General features: G+C 42.3%; 1 protein-coding gene across 4 annotated transcripts; it reads left to right on the forward strand.

The window, feature by feature from the left end:
* Nucleotides 1-1,508: 1,508 nt before the first annotated feature.
* MUC13 (mucin 13, cell surface associated) lies at nt 1,509-22,179 on the forward strand. Of its 4 annotated transcripts, none has more exons than XM_082762960.1 (15): nt 1,511-1,735; nt 5,185-5,241; nt 6,074-6,133; nt 6,942-6,992; nt 7,602-7,661; nt 8,275-8,394; nt 9,353-9,459; nt 11,195-11,250; nt 12,689-12,837; nt 14,203-14,328; nt 15,539-15,650; nt 16,765-16,802; nt 18,701-18,788; nt 19,595-19,793; nt 21,055-22,179. In XM_082762960.1, the coding sequence occupies exons 1-15, from the start codon at nt 1,678-1,680 to the stop codon at nt 21,100-21,102; spliced, it is 1,329 nt and encodes a 442-aa protein (XP_082619086.1). In that variant the 5' UTR covers nt 1,511-1,677; the 3' UTR covers nt 21,103-22,179. The 4 variants fall into 4 exon arrangements, with proteins under 4 accessions (XP_082619088.1, XP_082619089.1, XP_082619086.1 ...); XM_082762961.1 differs by having other exon boundaries at nt 8,278-8,394; XM_082762962.1 differs by lacking the exons at nt 6,074-6,133; nt 6,942-6,992 and having other exon boundaries at nt 1,509-1,735.
* Nucleotides 22,180-23,822: the final 1,643 nt, after the last annotated feature.

Consider the following 23,822-nt stretch of genomic DNA (forward strand, 5'->3'; position numbering starts at 1 on the left):
TCAGGGGTACCCTGAGCCCTGGCCATTTCACACATCCCTGGGACTTGGGCAACAAAGGGTTCCTGGTAGTGCCAAGCCCTGAAGCCAGGGCCTGTCCCACCACCTCAGGAACGCTGGGGGCAGCCCCCACGACTGGGTTCCAAGACCTGTCACGGCCCCTCTGACAGGGCACAGAGGGACAAGATCGGTCACTCCCTGCAGAATCAGAGAGGCACTCAACCAAATTTGCTATCTGCAAGCCACTGATATTTCCTGGTTCAGCAAAAGTTAAAAGTTGAAGACATCTCCATGCTTGCAAACAACTTGAGTAATACTTCTGATGCTGTCTACCCTCTTGCATACAAAGAGAGCCACCCTCTGAATATATTAGATTAGTACACGAGACTGCATGTCTTGTTAGCACAGCAGATCAAACAAAAGCAGGTGAAGGACGGGAAGAAGCCTTCCACATGCAAAGCTATCATTTTGCATTTGGAAATTGTTCACAACCTGCTAATGTTGCTGGCTGGGGTGTTTACCAGAGGAGAGCAACTCCACAGATTCCTGAGGTGGCTTTGCAGGGGGAAACACCAATGGTTTGCTCACCCTTTTTGTCTGTGGCTGAGAATGACAGGATAGCCTGTGCTTATTTCTCAGAAGGGCTTTACTGGTAGCTGTGGCAGGATCCGGGGTCAGCCGTACCTTCAAAGCGAGAGAAATGACACCTTTGCTTGAAAAGGAGGAACTGGAAACCACCATGGGATGTCTGCTGATCTGAAGAAGTGCATTTTACTAGAGCATAAACTAGAATAAATGCACTATTCAGCTAGAGAGCTTGGGTAGGTGAGGCAGGTGAGAATAAGAGGGATTGGGAGAAACAGATCCTGTGCACAGGCCTTTTTTCCCATCTTGGTCTCTATGTAGCAATTTTCAGAGGCTTCCTGAGATGCAGTTTCAAAAAGTCTCTCTATCCCACAAGTTTTCCTTGTGTCATGGCTGTGTTACTTCATGGCATTCTGCACTATTTCCCATTTCCGGATCTGCTGCAGGCTCCCATATAGGCAAACAGAACAGCAATAATCATTGCCACAATGGCCAAGGAGAATTTGGTTTCTTTGACGTCCAAGATGCAGTTATTTTCTGTTGCTTTTTACCCTGCTGAGCAATAAGAAGTGCTTTGGTGTAAACTTTTGCTTTTAAGGACAGAGAAGTTGGGGGTCTGAGGCATAGAGCTCATCTATTCTGGTAATTTATTGCAAAGGGTGTGTGTGTATGTCCCAAGTACTCTAAATGCATCCTTAGCATGCCTTGGTATAAGATAGCTTCTTCCACTTTAAGAACAGACGATACTGCAACCTCCACTTAACTTGCACTGAAAGTGGCTGTACATAGAGCTGGCAGGGGCTAGCTAGTGTCCTGTCAGTTCACAGGTCAAATTATTTAGCGCTAACTTCCTTGTGTCAACAGGTCTCAAGTGTTTATGGCTTACAGTAAGAATATTGCAGATCCAGAAATCTCCTCCCAGACACAGGAGGAAGAGAAAAAACAGCTTGGATCTGTCATTTGCCACTTGCCACCATGACGTCAGCTCAGGGCTGAACTCTACCTGTGGCTGAGACCTTAAATGAGCTGCCGCTAGAAGAGAAAAGCACTTTCTCTCAAGTTTAACAGCGAGTAGCAGCAGCAACAGAAGCAGCAATGAGATTCTGTGTATTCTTCACTGTGTTGCTCGGACTGGTGCTGAGCCTTTCAGTCGGTAAGAAACACTATCTTCTGCTTTGGGATTTGTTGGGGAAGCTATTCTGTTACAGTGAATGGATTGCTTAGTGCTTTTAACAGCTGTTGAGAGACTGAAGGTCGGTGGCCAAACACAATTCAGGACGTCTAGATTTTGATTAATTAGTGATGAAATATGTTACTGCAGGAAAACAGTTTTCGTTGTTCACAGAACAATGAAAAAGCGCTGGTGCTTGTGATTAACCTAATTTAGCCTGTTCCAAGAGCAGTTTTCAGAACCTGTAGACTAAACCCAGGTAATTCAAGCTCTGTTACAGTCATAACAAAAGATGAGTGTTCTACCCCAGCACCCAGGGAAAAGGAGTGCTGCCGCTGGCCTTCCGAATGGAATCTCCTTAAACAATCAATCTGGAAAGCAGTACTGCCTGAGCTGGCTCACTGAGCATTTCTTCCCCTTCGATTAAAACTAATTAATTGGAACTTCACCAACTCAGATGGCAGAGGGCTGCACTATAGTCTATTCAAATGCAAGGGCGTGTGTCATTCCTTAAATCTCAATAGTTTTTCTAGCATTGTGACAATTTTGGTGGTTGTAGGTCAGAGCATCAGCCTGAACTTGCCTGTCCCTGGTATTCAGTGACAGTTCCAGGGTAGCAGAGGAGTCAGTATTATTTAAGGTTAGTTAGGTTAATTAGTTAAGGTTAATTAGTTAAGTTAGTTATATGAAGAGTTTTGTGGCATCTTGAACCTGTGAGAGGAAATCCCAGCTACTTTAAAGAGATATGAGCTAAACTAAGACCTTCACTGATGCTATCAAGCTTGTTTCAGACGGTGACAGATGGTAGTGAGTCTCCACTGAGTACTGTGAGTGAACATAAGTATTTACAGCAACATCTACAACATGCTACAGACTGATTTTTAACCATAAATTATAAGTGTAGAAATCTTCATGACTGTCAGTTGTCTGGTTTTCTGTTTCTGGATAGCAACAAGATGTGAAAAATCTTGACCCAAGAAGTACTGGAAGCGAGGGGAGGCTTTCACTGACTTGAGCAGATTTTGTATTAGGTCAGCCCTGACCAGAAACCTTTTTCATTCTGAGCAAACATTGTAAAAGCTTTGTATGATGTGTCCATTTGCAGAGTACTTACAAACTCCCTGCTCTGCTCAGCAGTCAGATGTCTGTTGTTCCATAGCCTGCATCTTAAGATCCATTACTTTATCTCCATGGTAAACGTCTATTATACATCCTATTTCCTTCCGTGGAAGGTCGGGTCTGGGCAAATATGGCCATAAAAGAGCCACCTTTGCTCAGTTTACCTTCAACAAGCCCAACGGTAGCTCATGCGCACTGCAGTCACCACAGATGTGATTCTTCCTGAGTCCAAAGGTACTCCTGGAGAGCTGTTAGCCAGAGTCTTTATGGGGCTAACAGCTGTTGTAGGCCAAGGACTAGCTCTGCATGACATTAAGGCTGTAACATTGAGTTTGAGAAGGCAATCTAGAACAAGGCACCAAACCCACAGCCTGTGGCCAGCATAGACTCATAGATACTATCGTGATTACAGCCAAAATGTACATTTCTTCATGTTGACCAGGGAGCTGATTGCAGCCTACGGGACTCAGGGACAAGTGAAGGCAGAAGGCTTGGCAGAGAACTGGCACAGTTTCTGGCATTTCCTCTCCATCCTGAGGAGACTAATGGATTACCTTAGGCCTCGTCTTTTTGACATGCATTTCCAAATCAACTTTATTGATCAGAAGAACAAAGTCTATTAAATTTACTTCTGTTTGGGATTTTTGAAGGCCTGTAAAAGTTCTTGAAGGGAGGTGCCTTTTTTTTTTTTTTTTTTTTTTTTTTTGGGGGGGGGGGGAGATTTTAGAGTCATTTGCAGTATTTTATTTAATATACCAGCTGTAAGAGTATGCTAGTGCCAAGGGTGTTAGCCACAATATTAGCCTTCCATCTGTATTGTTTATAGTTTAGATTAAATTATGATTGCATCAGCATTAACTGAGATTAAATACATTTATTCCTAACTCATAATAATTAAATACCTCAGATTGAAGTTATATCACATGATCCAAACTGGCTGTTTATCAGTACAATGAATTTAACAGCAAGCCTGTGTTATTAGTTGCTTTCTTTACTTCGCACACAAATGAAACAAGCAAACCCCCAACACCCAAAAATCTTTTACATCTTTATAACAAAAGTTAAGAATGGTACTTTTTAAATAAAAAAAAGCAAACAAACAAATCAAAAAAGCACAATAAAGACAATATTCTAAATATAATTAGACAAAAGAGTTGAGAGTTAACACAGTAACAGGTAATGCTGAAACCAAACTGGAGGAAACTTCTTTTTCCTCAACTGTTCCTAGAATCAGCCAGATTTCTTCTCATTCAGAAAGAACTATAATGAGAAGAAAAAGAATAATGAAAAATCAGAGGCAGAGGGAACTTTCCCACTGGGAGACACATGTCTGCTGGCAACAGAACTGTCTGTGGCTGGGAAGTACGGCTGAGCTGGGGGGGGAGGGGGGGGGGGCGGGACGTACTTCCCTTGTGGAAAATGTGCTCAAGAAAGGAGGTTTTTAAAGACGAGCCCAAACCACATCGCACTACAGAGTCATCAGAGCCTGGACAGCCCAGAGGCAGGGCAAAGCTGCCCTGGAATGGCCCAGTGGACACCACTCAGCTCCCCTCCTAAACTGCCCAGAGGTTGTTCTGCACACACAGCGGTTCCCCAACACCTCTCCTCCACACACCATGGAGTAGCACTACAGTGTCTTTTGTTTTTCCTTCATCAGGAACCACAGATACAACAAATGTGTCATCTCTTGCTAACTCTGCAACAAATGCAACAGAAGGTAAGGATGAAAAATCCCTCAGGCTGCCCCTAAGAGGACACATTGGGGTTACTCACTGCATGGAGCCCCAGAGCCCTGATAGGCAGTGGTGTATTCCCCTGCCTGGTCTACCCTTAGTTTATCTGGAGGAGGAGTCGCAGAGCGCCAGGACAAGGCTGAATCTCCTCTCCCGACTTCCTCCTCCTTCCTGGCTGGCCTTTGCTGTGCGGGAGGAGTGCTAGGGAGGAGTTCACAACCTGGTCCTCTCCTGGTGAGGCTCTCAGCCTCCTGGATCAGACGTGAGGATCCCCATCTATTTCACACATCCTTGCCATGCAGAAACGGTTGCCGGTTCCCAGAAAGACTGCTGCAGAGCAGGCCACGATGGGTAGTGTGTTCAGGGTATGTTGGGTGCCTTTGATCTGGCAGTGGGAGTCACCTGTGCAGAGCTGCTTTAGCCAGGTGCAGGGAAGGCTGCCACAGGTTCACCCACTGAACACCCCATATCTCCCCTCCTTACATATGCAGAGGTAATTCTGCACAAACTTCTTCCCTGGAACTCTCCTCCATGGACCTTGAAGTAGATCTATGATGTCTCTTCTTTTCTTTTCATCAGGAAACACAAATACAACTGTGACACCTACTGCTAACTATACAACAGAACCAACAGAAGGTAAGGGTGAAAAATCCCTCAGCCTGCCCCTTATGAGGACACGTTGGGGCTATTCAGTCGATGGATCTCCAGAGCCCCCCTCTACCTCAGGGAGTGGTGTATTCCCCTGCCTGGGTTTCTGTGCTGGTGGGGGTGTAGCAGAGCCTCAGGACAAAGGCTGACTCTCCTCTCCTGCTTCCCTTCTCTTCCCTTTCCGGTTATTGCTGCAAGGGGAAGTGTTGGGCACAATTTGAAGAGGCTGATCTTTTCCTGCTTGTTGCCTTTTCCTCCCAGACCTGTCCTGGATGCAAGAGGATCCCTCTAGACCTGGTAGCTAGGGCAAGTTCTGATCAGACTCTGCAGGGAGTTGCTGCTGTAGCTCTTTAGAGCATGATCAGGGATGGAAATGGGGACTTGGCCTCCCTGATTATGCTCCAAGGCCCACATCTATTTCAGACATCCTTGCCATACGGACAGAGATGCAGCTCCACAGTTTCCCCAAAAGGGTGGCTGCAGAGCAGGCCATGATGGCGGGTGCCTTTATTGGCTAGTGGCTGCTTTCATCCTCTTCTGGTACCTGGCATCGATGGAGCTGAACTGGGGCAAAGGCACTGCTCTTGTGGTGAATGTGCTCAAGACCAGAGATTGTGGGGAGAGAATACAAGGACACCTCATGCTATGGAGTCATCAGGGCCTGGGAGAGCCCAGAGGCAGGGCACGGCTGCCCTGGGATGGCACTCTGTGCCCCATGCAACTCTCCTCCTTAGCTGCCCAGAGATTGTTCTGCACACACAGTTGTTCCACCACAAACTATGAAACAGCACTACAGTGTCTTTTGTTTTCCCTTCATCAGAAACCACAGATACAACAAATGTGTCACCTCCTGCTACAACTGCAACAAATGCAACAGAAGGTAAGGATGAAAAATCCCTCAGGGTGCCCCTTAGGAGGACACATTAGGGTTACTTGCTGCATGGAGCCCCAGAGCCCTGATAGGCAGTGGTGTATTCCCCTGCCTAGTTTACCCTTAGTTTCTCTTGGAGGAGGAGTTGCAGAGTGCCAGGACAAGGCTGAGTCTCCTCCCCTGACTTTCTTCTCTTTCCTGGCTGGTCTTTGCTGTGAGGGAAGAGTGCTAGGGAGGAGTTCACAACCTGGTCCTCTCCTGGTGAGGCTCTCAGCCTCCTGGATCACACGTGAGGACCCCCATCTATTTCATACATCCTTGCCATGCAGAAACAGTTGCTGCTTCACCATTTCTCCAAAAGACTGCCACAGAGCAGGCCACAATGGGTAGTGTGCTAAGGAATTGTTGGGTGCCCTTGATCTACCCTGGCAGCAGGAGTCACCTGTGCAGAGCTGCCTGGGTAAGGCAGATGGAACTTTTCTGTTCCCACTGAGAGACACATGTCTGCTGGAAAAAGAGCTGCCTGTGTCCCATAAGTGCAGCTAAGCTGGGGCAAATGCACTCTCCTTGTGGGAAATGTGCTCAAGACTAGGAACTGCAGAGAGAGAAGTCACAGACACATCACAGGGTCATCAGGCCCTGGGACAGCCCAAAGGCAGCACTGTCCGGGAGGGGGGGTGGGATGGCCCACTGTACCCCACACAGCTCTCCTCCTAATCTGCCCAGAGGTTGTTCTGCACATGCAGCAGTTCCCCAAGACCTCTCCTCCACACACCGTGAAGTAGCACTACAATATCTTCTGTTTTCCCTTCAACAGAGACAACAAGCATGACACCTACTGCTAACTCTACAACAAATGCAACAGAAGGTAAGGATGAAAAATCCCTCAGGCTGCCCGTTATGAGGAAGCTTTGTGGTTACTCATTCCATGGAGCTCCAGAGCTCCCACAGCCAGTGTCTCATATTCTAGCATGAGTTTCAAAGGGTTTCTCTGTTGGTGAAGTTGTGGAGCCCCAGGACAAAGCTGAGTCTCCTCTCCTGACTTCCTTCTCCTTCCTAGCTGGCCTTTGCTGTGAGGGAGGAGTGCTGGGGAGGAGTTCACAACCTGGTCCTCTCCTGGTGAGGCTCTCAGCCTCCTGGATCAGACGTGAGGATCCCCATCTATTTCACACATCCTTGCCATGCAGAAACAGTTGCTGCTTCACAGTTTCCCCAAAGTGCTGCCAAGGAGGCTATTGTGGGTAATGAGTTCAGGGACTGCTGGGTGCCCTTGACCTGCTCTGGCAGTCAGAGTCATCTGTGCAGAGCTGCCTTAGTGAGGTGGATTTAATGCTGCCACACGTCCCCCCACTGAACCCCACACACCTCTCCTCCTTATCTGCTCAGAGGTTCTTCTGCACACACAAGAGTTCCCTAAGACCTTTCCTCCACACACCATGAAGTAGCACTACAATGTCTTTTGTTTTTCCTTCATCAGAAAACACAACTACAACAACTGTGACACCTGCTGCTACAACTACAACAAAACCATCATCAGGTAAGGATGAAAAATCCCTCAAATCAACCGTCATAGGGACACTCTGGGGTTACTCATTCCCATTGGGGATGGCCTTTTCTTTTAACCAGCCTTGCCTGAGTTTCTGTAGAGGAGGTGTCACAGAACCCAAGGACAAGGCTGAATCTCCTCTCCTGACACCTTCTCCTTCCTGGCTGATCTTTGCTGCAAGGGAGAAGTGCTGGGGAGGAGTTCACAAAACTCCCTTTCTGAGCAGGGACTCAGACCTCATAATTAGACTCAAAGACCCACATCTATTTCACACATCCTTCCCATGTATAAATAGTTGCTGCTTCACAGTTTCACCAAAGGACTGCCACAGAGCAGACTGTCATGAATAGTGCATCCAGAAGCTGGTGGGTGTCCTCAACATCACCTCTTTCCAACAGTTGGAATCACCTCTGCAGATCTTCCTTGCTCAAGTGGAGGTAGCATTCCTGCAGGGAGCCTAGGTTGTGTGCATAACTGGACCAGCTGTGTCCAGTCTGTGTTCCTGAGCTTGGGGGAATATGCTCTTCTCGTGGGAATGTAATGAAGCTTGACTATTGCAAATTCATAGAAATCTTGACATCAACATCTTTCATCTTTGTATCAGCAGATCCATGCGACCAAAATCCTTGCGGAGGAAGTTCGGCTAAATGTATTTCTATGTATTCCACCTATGACTGCCAGTGCCCCTATGGATTCTACTACAACAACAGTACTTGTTATCCAGGTGAGTTGCAGGACAGCAATCTATATTTAAGATAACTGCAATCTATATTTTAGGTACTTCATAGATAACTGCTCAAGTGGAGTTTTCTTCCCACATGCCTGGTTCTCATGTTATAATTGAAAACATAATCAGTCTGGGAAAATAGCTGGTGAATAATGCCTTGTTTTGCAGACAGCCACTTCTACAATGACCTAGATTGTTATCTCACAAAACAGTAACAGCCAAAGAGGTTAATGTGATAAGAAAAGAAGGTGAATTCCCTGAGTGTCAGGCATGCTGGAGATCAAAATGTGTGAAAACCAGGAAAGTAATGCAAGTGTAAGCTTGCATTATATTTATGGCCAAGATTTATGAAAGCCCAAGCCTATAAAGACAGAATATTTGCCTTGATTTTCCCTCTTGCTAATCTTTCATCAAAGTCCTGTTGAAATGCACCTCTGAGATGCTGTTGAAGGACAAGCATGGGAGCAAAGGGGGCTTGTTATTTAAGTGCCAGCAGGTAGGACTACCAAATTTACATGTGAGCCGAAGCAAACAGGTAGACACCAATTTTTGTTTTAGATATGGTGAACCATGTTAGCTGCTTAGTGGCTGTGACTGCAGATTTAGTCTTTAATGTATATCACTAAATTCTGTAACACCTCAGATGGAGTCTTTTGTTAGCTTTGGATCATGCTTATAGTTAATGTCATTCAATTTCACAGTCTGTCCAGTTTAATTGAGACCAGGATCCTGCCTGCTTCTCAGGTAGCCAGGGTATGTACCCTATTGCTGCTGAACTGATGGAGCAGACATTTGCTCCATACCAAATCCTCCATGGATATATGAAAAATAGTAAAGATTGTTTTTTTTTTTTTGTGCTGTATTTCCTCATCTCTGAAGGCTGGAGAACCCTAAGGTAAAACCCAAATTTCTTGAATGGTTTCTAATAAATTAATAACCTCTGTTTTCATTGCAGGGAAAGTATTCCCAGGGACCATTATACTGGCAGAAACTTACCCTAAGAATATTGAAACTGTAAATTCCGAACTGTATCAACAGATGTCCGAAAATTTAACAGATTTTGTGAGTGACTTTATTTTTAAACTTTCCTGCATATTTAATGCTTTACTGAATGTGATGCAGACAGAGGGGATACGTGCTGCCTTTAAGGTATAGCCTAAGATAGTTTCAGTTAGGAAATCTACTTTCAGAGAATACTTCACACTCACTTAGACCTATTCATTAAAGAGTTGAATTTTGCCCTCAGATGACTATATGTATGGCTCTTGCTGAAGGAAGGGTTGCACCTGAGATAAAGCAATATTGGCAATTCCCAGTGTTCTGGGAAGTCCTCAGATTGCTCTGTATGTGAAAGCACCATTCTCTCTCCATAAACCATTGGGTGAAGCAAAGTTTTCCAAAACATTTAGTTTCTGATCTCTACTGCTTTCTGAGGACTCAGTAATACTCAGCAGTTGAATAAAAACAAAAAAAAAAAACTTCTATCCTTTCCCTATCCTTTCCCTATCTTTTCCCTGTCCTTTCCCCATCCTTTCCACAAAGCACAAACTTTTCAGAACGACTGTCTAGCTGTGTCTAAATACCTAAATAATGTCTCTTCCATAAGCATACCAGTATCCATATTTTAATTATATCAATGAAATGGATATTACACATGTTGAGCATTCTGTGACTATGGATAAAGTCTTGTAATGGACTTCGTGTAGAAGTAAGATAAAATGTTGAATTCACACTGCTCTGTAAGCAAACCAGGGGATTCGCTTAGGTCATTTTTCTGGAAGTAAGGAATCAGAGAACCGTAGAATATCTGAGTTGGAAGGGACCCACAAGGATCACCCAAGGGTTCCAAAGGACCACTTAGCCCCCAAAAAAGGAAGGAAGAAGAGGTCTGCACCTCTGCCAGAGACCCAATCAGATAATATGAAATATTAATGAAATATTAATCAGAAGTCATCACACATGGCTTACAAATTCTTTGTGTTATTATATTGCTTCCTGTGAAATTCTTAGCAGGGAGTAACCAAAAGTTGTCCCTTCAGAATGTTAAAAAAAAAAAGTCTGCTCATTTTTTTGGTCCGACATTTTTTCATGTCATGACTACATGACATGAAGCACTAGAATAGATATGTAATACTATAAAAAGTGAAAATAACATAAAAACGATTTTCATTTTATTATAAAGAAGGATAGTTTATCTTTCATTTCAGCTGTCTTAGGCACTTTTTCCTTTTCTTATGGTGCCTCCTGTGTATGTGGCAGTTGGCTGCCTCCACTAGTTGTTCCCTGCTTCACACAGTGTGAGGGAGAGCAGTGACTTTTCTACTGACCCCATCCATCCCCTTGTACTTTTATCAGTGCTGTGTTTCTCCCCACAAGATCAGCCCCTGATGATCCCACTTGATTGCATGTTAGTGACATGCGCCATCTGTAAGGATGTCTATTTCTCCCTTTTCTCTCTGCATCTATGTAGGCTGATACTGCAGACTTCCTTCTAAGTGGTAAGTCTGCAAGGCAGTGTCTGTAGCTGTCCATCCAACCTGCCCAAATGCACTGCTTGCCATTCATGCAACTCATGTCTCTCCATTCATCCACTGCTCTCCCGTACTTCCTGTTTTGCAGCATCACCCCACAGCTCCTCTTCTGCAGTATCTTGCATGGCTGATGTGACTGATTAGTTTATTTGTGCCCATGGTAATGTGTTCTGGGTCAAAAATTCACAGCTGAAGAATCAGTGCTTCATGGGATTATGGTCTATGTTTCTGCTTGGCTTTAACTCTAATTCATTTATCTTTTACAGTTTGAGGAAGCATTTAACTTAACAGACTACAAACAGACTGTCATCGTGAAAGTTCAGTAAGTTTGCCAGTTTGTTTTTTCCACTGTGTGTGAAGCTTGCTTTGTGTGCTTCCCACAGACCTCTTTTTAATCTGTTTCCTGTGGAGTCCTCAGTTCAAGAAAGAATATGGGATGAATTCAGTTCAATATTACTGTTGTTAAATCACGCCATTCATTTGCTATTTTTAAAATCCCTGCTCCATTTTTGCTCTATGTCTATAGATTTCTGATAGGTCTGTGAAGTGGGCAGGCTGTGATAGCTCCACAGTGGATCTCCCACTTTTATCACCGTGTAGGATACAGCACTGTGCCAGTGACTAGGCAGTTTGTTCCTGTGATGGCTGACATGCCTCTGAAAATGTAACAGTTAACACTGAAGTTCCAATGAATATGTCCAACTTGGAGTCCCAATTTAATTTCAGAAATGGCCTCACTACAGAAACCCACTGCATTTCTTTCCGTATTTGCCGGTCTTCCCTGATGGCAGGCTGAACAAAAAGGTTATTGAATGGGCTGTGGGCATAGGTCCTTTGCTGGTGTAGGTGGACACTGCAACATGTCCTTCTCTTCCCATCCCCATCTGCTACAGATTACTGTTCTGAGAGCTTTGCCATCTTCTCTGCACACACTCCCTAACCACATCAAGCAAAATCTGGCTTGATAGCACATGGAGCAGTGTAAACCCTTTCAGCTAATCCTGTGGCTTGATCAATTAAGCAGACTGTTGTTCTAGAAGAGTTGTGAGGGCAGTAACTTCCATCAGAGTGGTTGTGACAAACACATGGGGCACAGTAACTTTTTAAGGCACTACAGCAATCTGCCATTTAAAGGAATTTGTGTGCATGTCCGAGCACTATGAAGTTCAAGCTGAAGAATAGTCACTGCTGCGCTGCACCTCATGCCAAGGAGATCGCTATCCAGCTGAACCCAATCCAGCTAATGTGAAGTTGTCATAAATATAGTGTGAACAGACACTTCTGACTTCATTGTGGCCATACCCCGAATTGTCCTCACTGTGCTTCAGGGTGGCCTCTCCAAGTCAGTCTTCAATGACAGCCCAGGCTGATAAGACTATGAAAAATTGGGATCTAGTGGATTAGATCTTCCACACTGCAACAGGTTTGAAGCTAGCTCAGTAAAAAAAAAACATTAGTTTCATAGCACTTTCATGCCAACAGCACACAAAGGAGTTACACTGTTAGCATGAAACCCAACTGCTTTTGCTTACCAGCATTCCATTTACGTTTGTGTGTAAAAGAAGATGGCTGTTACTGGATTCGTGAGTAAGCCTTGAACTCATTTTCAGGTGCCTTAGCAACTACCTATGTTGTGGGATGAAAGAAGTTAGGGGGGAGGGGGAAGTTTGGAAGAAATCTTCTGCTGTCTTTGCATCTAGCTTTTTACCTATATGGGTTATTTGAGATGTTAAAATGATGTTATCATCTGTATTTCTCAGTGTTACTACAGGAAACACCAGAAGTGAAAATTTTGGAGTGAACATAACAGTGATGAACATATTTGAGAAAAACACAAAAGAAACCACCGAAACTGTTTCTGAAAAAATAAAAAATAAAACCCAGTCCGGCTACCTGAAATCCTACGACAGTATGTAATTCCTTACTGTTGAAGTAAATAATCAATTGAGGCAGAATTGATTATTTTCAAAGTTGATTGGAACATTTCTGTATGCAGCAAAGCTCATTAGAGCATAAACCTTGTTGATTTTAAGGAGCTGAGTGTTCGATCTAACATGATTTTGAGGAATCAAGCATTCAGTGCTGGGCTTTTTTGTCTTACTAAAGCTTTCTACCTCCTGTGTTTGCAGGTGATGGAAAATAATTATTGCCAAATAAGCAATGGCATGTTGATTTTAATCTGATGAGCGTTAAGCGTCTGAAGAAAACAGGACAAAACCATTGCAGACATAGATTTTGCTTCTCAGAATAAACCAGTGTTTTACTGGAAAAAGAGGATGAAACTTTCTTTAGATATTTTCTTCCATAATTGACCATATTTATTGATAAGAACCCTCACTGATTAGATGCTCAGCTAGGCGATGCTAAACCTGTAAAATCCTGAATTACTAAAAGTGTAATTCTTGGAGAGCATTTTTGTAATAAAGAAAGGATTTTTTTTTTTTTTTTTAAGGTGCTCACATTTTGAAATTAGCTTTTGCTAAAGGTGTAGCTAATAATTAAAAGAATCCAGTTCATAGCTTATAGCCTGAGTTTGGTCTCCAAGATGACTGTATCCACCTCAGCCTTGACATTTCCTATGTGCTAGTCCTAAATATGAGGAGAAAACAGAAAACCTGACAGCTCACAAAGTATTGGTGCAATCACATACCTCCATTCCTCCACTGTATGCCACCCACTGAGCTCTGTTAACTGTTGCCAGCATTGGAACATGGATCTGAAGAACAACCTGCTTGGCAAACATCATACTGATATTTGTCATGCAGTGAGCTGCATGCCCATAAACATTTAAATCTGTGCAGAACTCCATGAGATCTGGCCCTCACAGTTCAGTTGTACAGAATACTAAAGAAATAGTGCTGGAATTCTTAAAATATATATTTTTATGTATATTTCTTCTTATTTTTTTTAGGGTGAGCTAGAAAATCAGTGTTCAGAATATGAACTTATGGGTAGAATTTCCATCTTTCTATACTGGTTTGGGGCGGGGGTGGTGGGGAGGAAGGAAGATATGGAGGCAGTTGCAGGAGGCTGAGAAACAGAATGTCAATGAAGATACAATGGAAACAGGGCCTTAAGTGGTGATGGGCAAGAGAAAAGAAAGGACTGGTCCAAATGCCTGCAGTAAGTGATGTCCCCTCAAAAAAAAAGACATAATTTTTTATTCAGAACTGCTAAAAAAAATGGTTTATGGCTTACTCAGCAATTGTACTACTTTCTATGAAAGGATACTATTAGTACTCATGTTTGCTTCCTGACCATTTCTCTTTTAAAGGTACAACCCATTGTGCTGTTTTTAATTGTGATAATGCAACCACAGAATGTCAAGAAAGTGAGTATCCAGAATGCAAGTGCAAAAGCGGTTTATCAAAGACAGCGTGGGATGTTCTTTCTTGTTCAGGTAAGAACCTTGCTACTTTATTTACCCCTCAAAGGCTGACCTGGTCATCCCGTCTCAGTCTTTTTGAATTCTCAAATGCTCTGAGCTCTAAAAGTCAGGAAACACGTGTCATATTAAGCAAGCAATAGAGACACATTCTCACGTTTCACTTTGAACACGTCCATAATTCTATTCCAGTAAAATAAATCACTAAAGCCTGAGAAAAGTATCACTGAAATCAGTGATTGGGCAACTATTTAAATTCATTGTTAAACTCTTGGCAAGAACTGAAACCTATACGGATAAAGAGTGGAACAAAATTAATCTTATATCACAGCTTTCTCTGCTAGGACATATTTTGGGAATAAACTCCACATGCTACCTGAAGGCAGCTATGGAAATGCAAACAGAACTGGAAGTCTAAGTATTCACCACAATGATCTGTTAAAACTATGTCCCCTGTTGGTAGTTCCAGGATTGCATTACCCATGTTTAAACAAATATTTGTGTAATTAATGAATTTTTGGACCTGTTAATTGTTTAATTGAGTTTTTATTTGATTGCTTGCTTTGAATTTTCACAGTACTCTTCTTGTATTTTAACAATTCTCCAGAGACCTGAGATGTACGGTATTTTCTTGCTATGAAAACTAAATTTTTTTACACTACAGAAAAGATGCGACATTTTAAGAAAAACAACAAATATTACAAACTCTCGTGATAAAATCATGAAAGTTGGCTACAATAAAGACCAATGAGATGCTGTCTGGTGTAGGCCTTTATGGCTCCTACCCTGTCTAAATACGATCCAGTTTTAGATCATTTGCAGTATAGATCATCTGTTGTGAGATCAAACTGTAGGATAATTGGATTGCCTATGCAAGATGAAGCCTAGATGATCCCAGTTCTGAACTGTTCAGATGTTTTGAACAAGTTCTCATTAGTTCTTAGTTCTCATTTTGTGCTTTTGTATTTCAGGTTCTGTTCTACCTACATACAACCCTAAAAAAAACCTATTCTGCTGTTTTGAAGCACAACAAAGTTGTGTGTGTTTGCATTTCAATTAAAAAAAATAAAAATGTGTGTGTGTGGAAATTATCCCAGGTTTTATAGTATCATTAGAATATAGAAATGTTTCCAAGATGGTGTTCTACAAAGTTTTTGTGTTTTGTTTTGTTTTGTTTTGTTTTGGTGCTATCTTCAATACACTGTATTTTTCCCTCTGAAAACAGATTGCAGTAGTGACTGCTCTGCAGATGACAACGAGTACTGTTCCAGAGAAGATGGGGTTCCACAATGCCATTGCATGACTAACTTTAAGAGGGAGGGCCAAAAATGTGTAAGGTGAGTGGTCAGCTTTTTTCTGCATTCCTACGTTGTAGGTAGTTAGGGAAGAAAAATAGTGTCAAAAAAAAAAAAAATATCTAAAACAGGGTCACCCTCAGTCTAAAAGAACAGCCTGCAGCTATGTGAATCAGGGAGGTGCCTGAGGTGGTTAGCAGGTAGACAAATTCACACATTGTCACATGTTACGATGGTTTAGCTCCTTGGCATTAGCTGTTGGTATGCACTCATAATACCCCAGAGGAAAGTCATGGAGGCCCAAGGTCACCTGTGATCCAGTGAAGAAGATAAACTACCTCACACCTATTTTGTGGGATACTCCCATAGACATAAACTATTCTTCCAGAGTAACTAAGCTGCAGGAATTTGTATGCTGAAGTGTTCAGTAAGCAACCTGCAGTAGTGCAAGAATTGCCTCAAATCCCTGGAAAATTTCCTCTGGTATTAGGAGGGACTTTGTTCCCTGATAAGTTTCAGACCTATGTTATTTTGTCTTGGTTTTCCCTCTGCGGGTATTGCTGTCAGCTCACATTCAGAACAGAGCAGAGTTGTTTGCTGGTAAAGCTAAGAAGGTTGTTGTGCTCTGTTCTTGTGGATAAGAAGTAGGACCTTACTTCTCCAAACTGCTAATTCACCACTTTTTATTGTTACTGCTGCTCTGCACAGAATGGAATCACTTCTTACCATGATGTCAATATATTTTAAATTTAAGAAACTAGTATGGGAGGAAGACAAAGAGTAACCAGACCTTACAGACCTTATACTGAAACTTTTGATGAAGAATATTTTTCAGCAGCAGGTTGCAATTACAAGTGTTTTAGGGATCCACAGGTTAGTTCTTCGAAGAGATTAGTCCTTTTTCGCATTTTTTCAGGCTGAGAACCTGAAACTTTGAGTTCCCAGCTTACCAATCATCCTGAAAATCTCAGATTGTTTTCCTCTAACAATGAAACTAAATTTAATATTTAGATAGAATCAAAAAGGAAACCTGTAATGAGCGAATATTGCAGAAATATTTTATGATAAAGTGTGGTAATTACTATTATTTTGTGATCATCCGCTGAATGACATTGTCTTTCTTTTTCACCTTTTTTTTCTTTCTTGTCTCATGTAGCTGTCCAGTGGGCTACTCTGGACAGAACTGTGAGAACAGTAAGTACAAGAATTTCTGATTTTGAATTATAGCATGGAAAAATACCCATTAATGTTTAACTTGCTTGAGATAACAAAAATAACAAGTAGTAGCCTTTAGAGGTGTGATCATTCTATAGTGATAGCAGGAAGATGTTAGAAAAGAATGAGTGAAATTCCACTGTTGCCTGAAAGACCGAATTCTTGAATCTCACATTCAGACAGATGGTAGCATTTCTTTTAATGACCTCTTCATTAAGCCTGATAGCTTTTAGTCAAACACAGGTTATTTGGCGGAAAAGCTTTTAGTCCTCATCTGAAGATATGCAATGCTGAATTTAGCACCACCGACAGATTAGTTTCCCCTGTAATTAATCACTCCCTGTAATTATTCACTCTCATAAAACATCAGTGAATTGCTTTCACTTGAAATGTTCCTGCTGTAATATCCAACTACTAGCTCTTGTTTGTGCTTTACCTTGCAAGCACTGTTTAATATCTAGTATCCTGTACCGGTGAAGAGATGATGGACCCAACTGTGTTGTCCCATAATTGTAATTGTTGGGACAAACTAATCAGACTGGCTTTCCAAAGCTTTTTCCATTTTCTGAGTCTGTTTTGCAGCTGTTCTGTGCACCCTCTCCAAATTCCACTGTCATATAAATTAGGAGGGGACATCCTTCATCTCTGCTAGCATTTGCACATGCTTAAATTCAGAACATTTTCTGTTGTCTATGCCTAAAATTTTGTAGATTGGCTAATGGTGGTTGTAGTGCAGCACAAAGTAGCTTTCCAGGTATAAATATCTGGCAGGAAGGATATTTTTCATCCTATGGAATATGCATTTTTGGGGAAAGTTTTGGAAATCTTAATGCCTTTTTCTTAAAGCAAATGAAAACACTAAATATGTACAAAACCAACACAGACATTGGGAATTTAAGCACAAATTTGAGACCCTTTAATAATAAACTCCATTAATAACCCCATCTTCTCTACATGGCACTTAGTGTGTAATAATGTAAGCAGTTGCTGAGCAGTAATCAAGGATACTTTACACATGTTTGATGTAATATTCTTCTGAGAAATCATACTCCCTGGTGTCTTGATATATGCCCCCAATATGATTAAGATTTTGCTTGATTGCTCTGCTGGTTGATGGTTTCATGTTGTGCATGTCTACAGTAGGCATTCAGTATATTAAATGGTAAACTTAAAAAATCAGACAGGGATCCCCAAGCAGTAAGGTTGGGCAGCTCAAGAGACTGTCTTATTCATCCTGCCCTTTTCTTGAAATGATGCCCTACAGGACACCATTCTTAGTCTTTTCTTTACTGTGGCTATGGAGAGCTATACGTAGGTTGTAGTAGCAATTCCATTCATATTTGAAGGGAGATATGCAGAATCCAGGTCTTCCTTGGTTAGTTATCCTGTTTCTACAGCAAGGTCAGTGAAATTGAATTTTCCTTGCCAAACATTTGTTCAGATATCAAATATTTATTCAGTGTTCACAGGGCCACATAATAGACACCCTAAATCAGTCTGCCCTAAGTACCTAGTGTGCCTGTGGGAGTCAAATAACTACTCGTTAGCAGCAATTTTAGCTTAAGCAACCCCTATATCCTCCTGGTCCTTCCTGTTCCCCAGTTATAATGGAACAACCATATGTGAAGCCATTCAGTGCATGGGTTTAGAAACCTGAGCTAGAATCAAAATAGCCATCCAGAAGAGTCTTTAATGCAAATTAGTGCATTAATTTACAGCTTTCAGTGTCCACACAGACAGTTGGACTAAAGCAGCATCAGGAGCCTAGGAATGAATAACATTTTTTTTATTATTATTTTTATTTATTTTTTATTTTAACAGCAAGAGCTTCAATATTTGCCACGAGTTTTGAATTGCTGTATCTTTGTTTTTTCCAGATTTTGAACTCATCCTTATAATAGTGGGCACAGTTTTTGGAGCCATTATCCTGTGTTTAGTGGTAGCAGTCTCAGTTGTTTCAGTAAGGTAAGAGTATTTCTGACAATTGAATAGAAAGTGCATTGCTGTGTGTTACTAGAGAACTAAGCAGAAATTTAGAGAGGGACAGGGCTGCAAAAGTAGTTGCACTTTTGCAACTGTGGTTGCAAAAATGAACCTGGGCCATCAAGTTCATTTAAGTTCTGTAGCCATCAGTAGCCAGGCATCTCTTTAATTCTTACTATTCCTAGTCTACTGGTGAATTCCTGTTTACAGATGAACCTCCTCCCCTCTGTCCATACAATAAATAAACATTCAAGCACCTTCTCTGCCTTTGCTTTAAGTGCTGCCCAAGTAAAGACTATCATAAGACCTGCCATAATGAACATACTTCACCTTCAGTGCACAAGCTAGTGCTGAGTGTGTGAGAAATGTGGACTTGTGATCACAGGCAATTCAAACACATCATTTGACTGTGAAGCTTTTGCTGCCAGCAAGAAGGCAACTTTTCTAAACTGGACCTAATGGATGTCTCATTTCCTCCTCTGAATAGTCAGTCAGAGCTAGTGGTGGTCAAGGAAACTCCTTCAGTTCAGGATCTAGCTGAGAGGTCAAAGTTGCCCTCTGTCTTTCCTAGCAGCTTATCCCCATCTGTGATAAGAGATGCCAAGTTTGCACTCTGCCACTGATTACAAGGGATTTTGCAAGATGTATGCTAGAAAAATCCATTGCATGTTTCAGAACAGGACTGAGCATTCAAAATAAGGTGGAGGGACATCTGAATAGGTAAGGTACTTTTAAAGGTCTTTTAAAAACTCTTTTTTTTGTTTGTTTTTGTTTTGTTTCCTCTGAAGAGCCAAACACAGTCAAGATCCAGAGAAAAAGAGCTTGATAAAGCCAAAACATTCCAATCCTGATACCTCTAGTGAGACTAGGATCTTCCCCAGAGTCCAGACCACTTCTGGCCATGGAAATCCAGGGTATCAGCCAAACCCGTATGAGGCTCGTTCCTCAAACAGGAATCGTTTTATGGACGGGGATTATGATGATGTGGTAAGTGTTTCATACAGTCCTATGGGAACTGTGTTCCTGGACTGTGGTGTTGTGGGCTACTGACATTGCTGGAACCTAAACTCCACTCTGTCTCCCTCCCTTGATCTAAAGGGATGGAGCGTCACAAAGACAGCCAAAGGACTGTAGCTGCAGCTGAAAAAAGTTCCCTAACACAAAGATCAGCAGACATCTCGTGAAGACCTTTTTTAAGCCCTATTGGTCATTCCTGAGTCACAAGTGTCATAGGTGAAAAGCAAAGGTCTAAGCAACAGTCTGGCTGCCCAGAGGTCTGCTGTATGATAGGACCTTTTTCTACATCAACTGCAGACATCCTTCAGCACAGGGGCACATGGAAGCATCACAAGCCATTGCAACGTGTGCTTATTTTAAGATAGTTGTAGTAAAATTTGATACTAAAATTTGATACAAGTGCTGCAGTGGTGCTCCCCAGTTGCAGCTTCATGAAAGATTCACAGTCAGTTTAAGCTGGCACAGCTACACAGACAGACAGCATCCTCCCCCTGTCTCTCTGAGCTGTGTAGTTCACAGCAATAAACCTCTGCAATTCCTACAGCACTGAAAAGGGGTGAAGTGCAAAGTGCCATGAAAAAAATAGCACAGCTTTTGCATTCATGTAGCATGGGGGAGCCTGTTCAGCAAAAAAGTGTCATGAGCTGCATGTGTGTTCTGAAAAACTGACTGTTTTATCCTTGTATTCTGCAAGGGAGCTGTGAAGGAAGCAGGGACTTGAGAAGTGATATGAGTGATTTGTTGGGTTCTGCACATATCCAGTAAATAGGGAGTGCTTTGTCCATTCAGAACTCTTTAAACAACATCTTAGACCTTTGCAGTCTGAGAAACTACCCCTGTATACTGAAGACAATTTGTTTAATTGCAATACACTTACATGTCTTGCAGAATTGAGGCCTATGCCATGATAAAAGCAACACAGAAGCCTGATGTTTAAAAAAAAGAACTTTTAAAAAGCTGCCAGCTAAAAGAAGAAATACATCCATATAGTTAGTTAACTGATCAGATTCACATGGATTTTGGCTTTTCTAACTTTCCAAAGATGTCAACTTTTTGTTGATGAAAACCTGTTGAAAATCTGTCTGTGAAATACATTTGGTTTTCCATGAGGGCTGATGTGTTGCTTATTGGGCTACCATGTGCACTGTGTTACATGCTGAGCTATTCTGAGAAAAAATCTTTCTGACCATGAGAAACTCTTTTTTCCTTTTCTTGTCCAAATTCTCTCTAGTATGACATATCACGGGAGCCTGAGGGCTTTAGGATGCAACGCAGATAACTAAGTGGCCAGAGTGGCAGAAGGATGGATGACCACCGCAACAGTGGGTCAGACCAAAGAGTTTCACAGCCTCTTACCAGTGCAGTTATTTCAGCAGCAGAGACAAAGTCCTTAACACCAGATTCTCTGAAGATTTTCTAAATGAAGGCTTCTACTTGAAGGAGAATAGCGGGCAATAGCTCTCTGAAATAAAGGAAAATAAAAATGAAGCAGAAGGTAGGGAGAAGATGATGACTTCAAAATCTAAAAGGGTCCTGTAAACACTAAACTCCCTTCAGAAGGCCAGTGCATTGATGAGAAAGTGAGTGTAGACAAGACACCAGGATTTTAATCCTGCTGTTATTCTGTTCTTGTGAAAGATGGTCACTGCAACACGTGTGATGTTGATAAATGTCAGCTCCCAGAGCTTTGCCTATATCACTCCATTGCAGCTAAACGCTACCTGTGTAGCTGTGGGCAGATCAAAGCAGTATCAAAACTGTTCATGAGAACGTCTCACTCTCTGTACTATATAAGATACAGTCTTTTTTCCCCTACTCAACCCCACAGTATTTCCCATCTGAAAGTATTCGGTTCAAATCTCTGCTGACACCTGTTGTGTGAGACAATTGTACTGTCTGACCTCTTATGCAGCCTTCCTTCCAAATACAACAACAAAACCCTGTAACTTCAAACACTTTTTTTCTCCATTTTGCATAAGTACATTGGTTGTTTGTGGAAAGCATTACCATTATATTTTTCCCTCTTGCACTCTGTAAGTTTTGATGGAATCATCTTGAGTCTTTATTTTTCATTACTTAAGTACACTCAATAGATACTGTAAAAAATCCGTATTTTACCATATTTTTCTGTGTGCATTTGCATTATCTGTTGACTAGTCATTGGCATTTCTTTATATATATAATATACATATTGCCCAGAAATGTACATATGTTTATAGGTTATGTTCATTTAAAACATCATTAAATTCTGTATTATGTTTTGTGTTTTGCTTTTGTTGTATTAGATTAACTTTTCCTATTAAACATTGTTGTTTCTCAGTACCAAGTCTTTCTTATGTTACTGTGAAGTGGTGTTTCTTTGTTTTTAATAAATCCAGTCTATTTGATGTTAAAACTTGTGCAGAGTTTAAATGCAAGTGTGCACAGACTTGCACAGACAAACATCTTTCACTCAGAGGTTCTGATAAAAAATGTTACTAAATCTTAATGAACCTAAAATGTTTACTGTCGTAGGGCTAGCACCAAATTTCTGTAATCACTTTCAGTGGGAACTGTGTCGATAAGGCAGGTAGGTCTCCTATAAAAAAGTTGTCCACACTGCTCTCTGAATGGCAGGGGAGACCCCTTCCTTCCTCCGGCTGGGAACCCTGCTGGGGGAACCAGAGGGTGGGAAGCAGCCCCCTCAGGTATGATGAGCACCAGCCTCATGACAAAGGGACTCGGTCCCTTCCCCAACAGCTTCACTACTGCATGCCCCCCATGCCTACTGCCCCTCTCTTGTCTTCTGGACCCTGTGTCCTTGCCATTCCCTGGGTGAGAGAGAGGCTCCCTCTCCTACTCCCCTGCTAAGCCTTTGGGAGAGGAGGACTCCTTTCCTTTTCCCCTACTTTTCACCAGCAGGATTAGGTTATGCTGCTAGAAGAACACACCAGGGCAGGTGCAAGGAGGTGAGGCACTGATAAACAGATGGGATATAGAGAGAGCAAATAGCAAAAAGTCATTAAGTTCAGTGTAAACTTTGACTTTGTTCAGCTGACTTCTGCTTGGAAACCCTCTCCTCACCTTCTTTATAAGGCAGACTGAAACTTACATCAAGCCTAATAAAAAGATTTATCTACATCAAGAGCAACAGCCCGTGGTCTTTCACTGAAGTAAATTTCCCGTTTCCTCCACTGAGTGCTGAGGATCCCTTAAAGGATCCTGTGTGCCAGTACCCTGTTACAGATGTACAAGAAAAGCCTTTTAAGAGTTCTTTTTCACCTTTTCGCAAAGTAATACAGACTTGAAATGCAGCTCGAAGCTCAACAAACAACACAGAAAACTATAATGCAGTAAAACTTTATTGAGGGTGTAGCATGTAGAAATGCAGTGTAATTGATAATAAAAGCCTTGAAATAGGCAGATGTTTGCGTCATTTAATGGGAAGGAAATTTTCATTGCTCTGGTGCAAAGGTGCTTTCTGCTGCTGCAACCAGGTGCAATTCAGCTCCTGTTGGGGAGGGGCCGCCAGATACTACTGGAAACCTGGGTTGCTCTTTAGCATTTCAAAGGCAGCTGCAGCTATTTTATCTGGATTGAAATTCTGTACCAGAAGGGCAAACTCTCAGATGTTTCGCTTCTCTGTGGCTATCACTGACGTGTAATTCTGCTGGGAAAAGTGATCGTGGAAGAGAGCCAAACCCAGCCAGGCACTGGAAACAGGGCAGAGTGCAACGAGAGATGTGCTGCAGGCAGGGGAAAGCCTCCAGGGGGCTGCCACAGCAGCGTTTGGGGTCCTGGGTTCTGCCATCCTCCTGCTCCCCTGAGACACAGGGTGTCCCACTGGCACTGGAGCCACAGGGGAGGAGGGAAAATGGTGCCACTGGAGTCTGCCACCTGCTTTTGTCCTAGACCGAGAATAACAGAAGGGAAATTTCTTGGTATGTCTGCACAGGGTGTGCTAAATAGTGCCAAAGAGGCCGGGCACAGGTGTTTGCGTGGTTACGGCCCATGCTTGTA

Source organism: Aythya marila (genome assembly GCF_965140915.1).
Source record: "Aythya marila genome assembly, chromosome: 6".
Classification (NCBI taxonomy): domain Eukaryota; kingdom Metazoa; phylum Chordata; class Aves; order Anseriformes; family Anatidae; genus Aythya; species Aythya marila.

What these genes read in the sequence shown, in the direction of transcription:
- MUC13 (XM_082762960.1), top strand. Translation starts at nt 1,678, where the DNA reads ATGAGATTCTGTGTATTCTTCACTGTGTTGCTCGGACTGGTGCTGAGC. An exon ending in TACAACAAAACCATCATCAG is followed by an intron (nt 7,662 to 8,274) that starts GTAAGGATGAAA and finishes TCTTTGTATCAG; the next exon opens with CAGATCCATGCGACCAAAAT. An exon ending in TGGACAGAACTGTGAGAACA is followed by an intron (nt 16,803 to 18,700) that starts GTAAGTACAAGA and finishes TGTTTTTTCCAG; the next exon opens with ATTTTGAACTCATCCTTATA.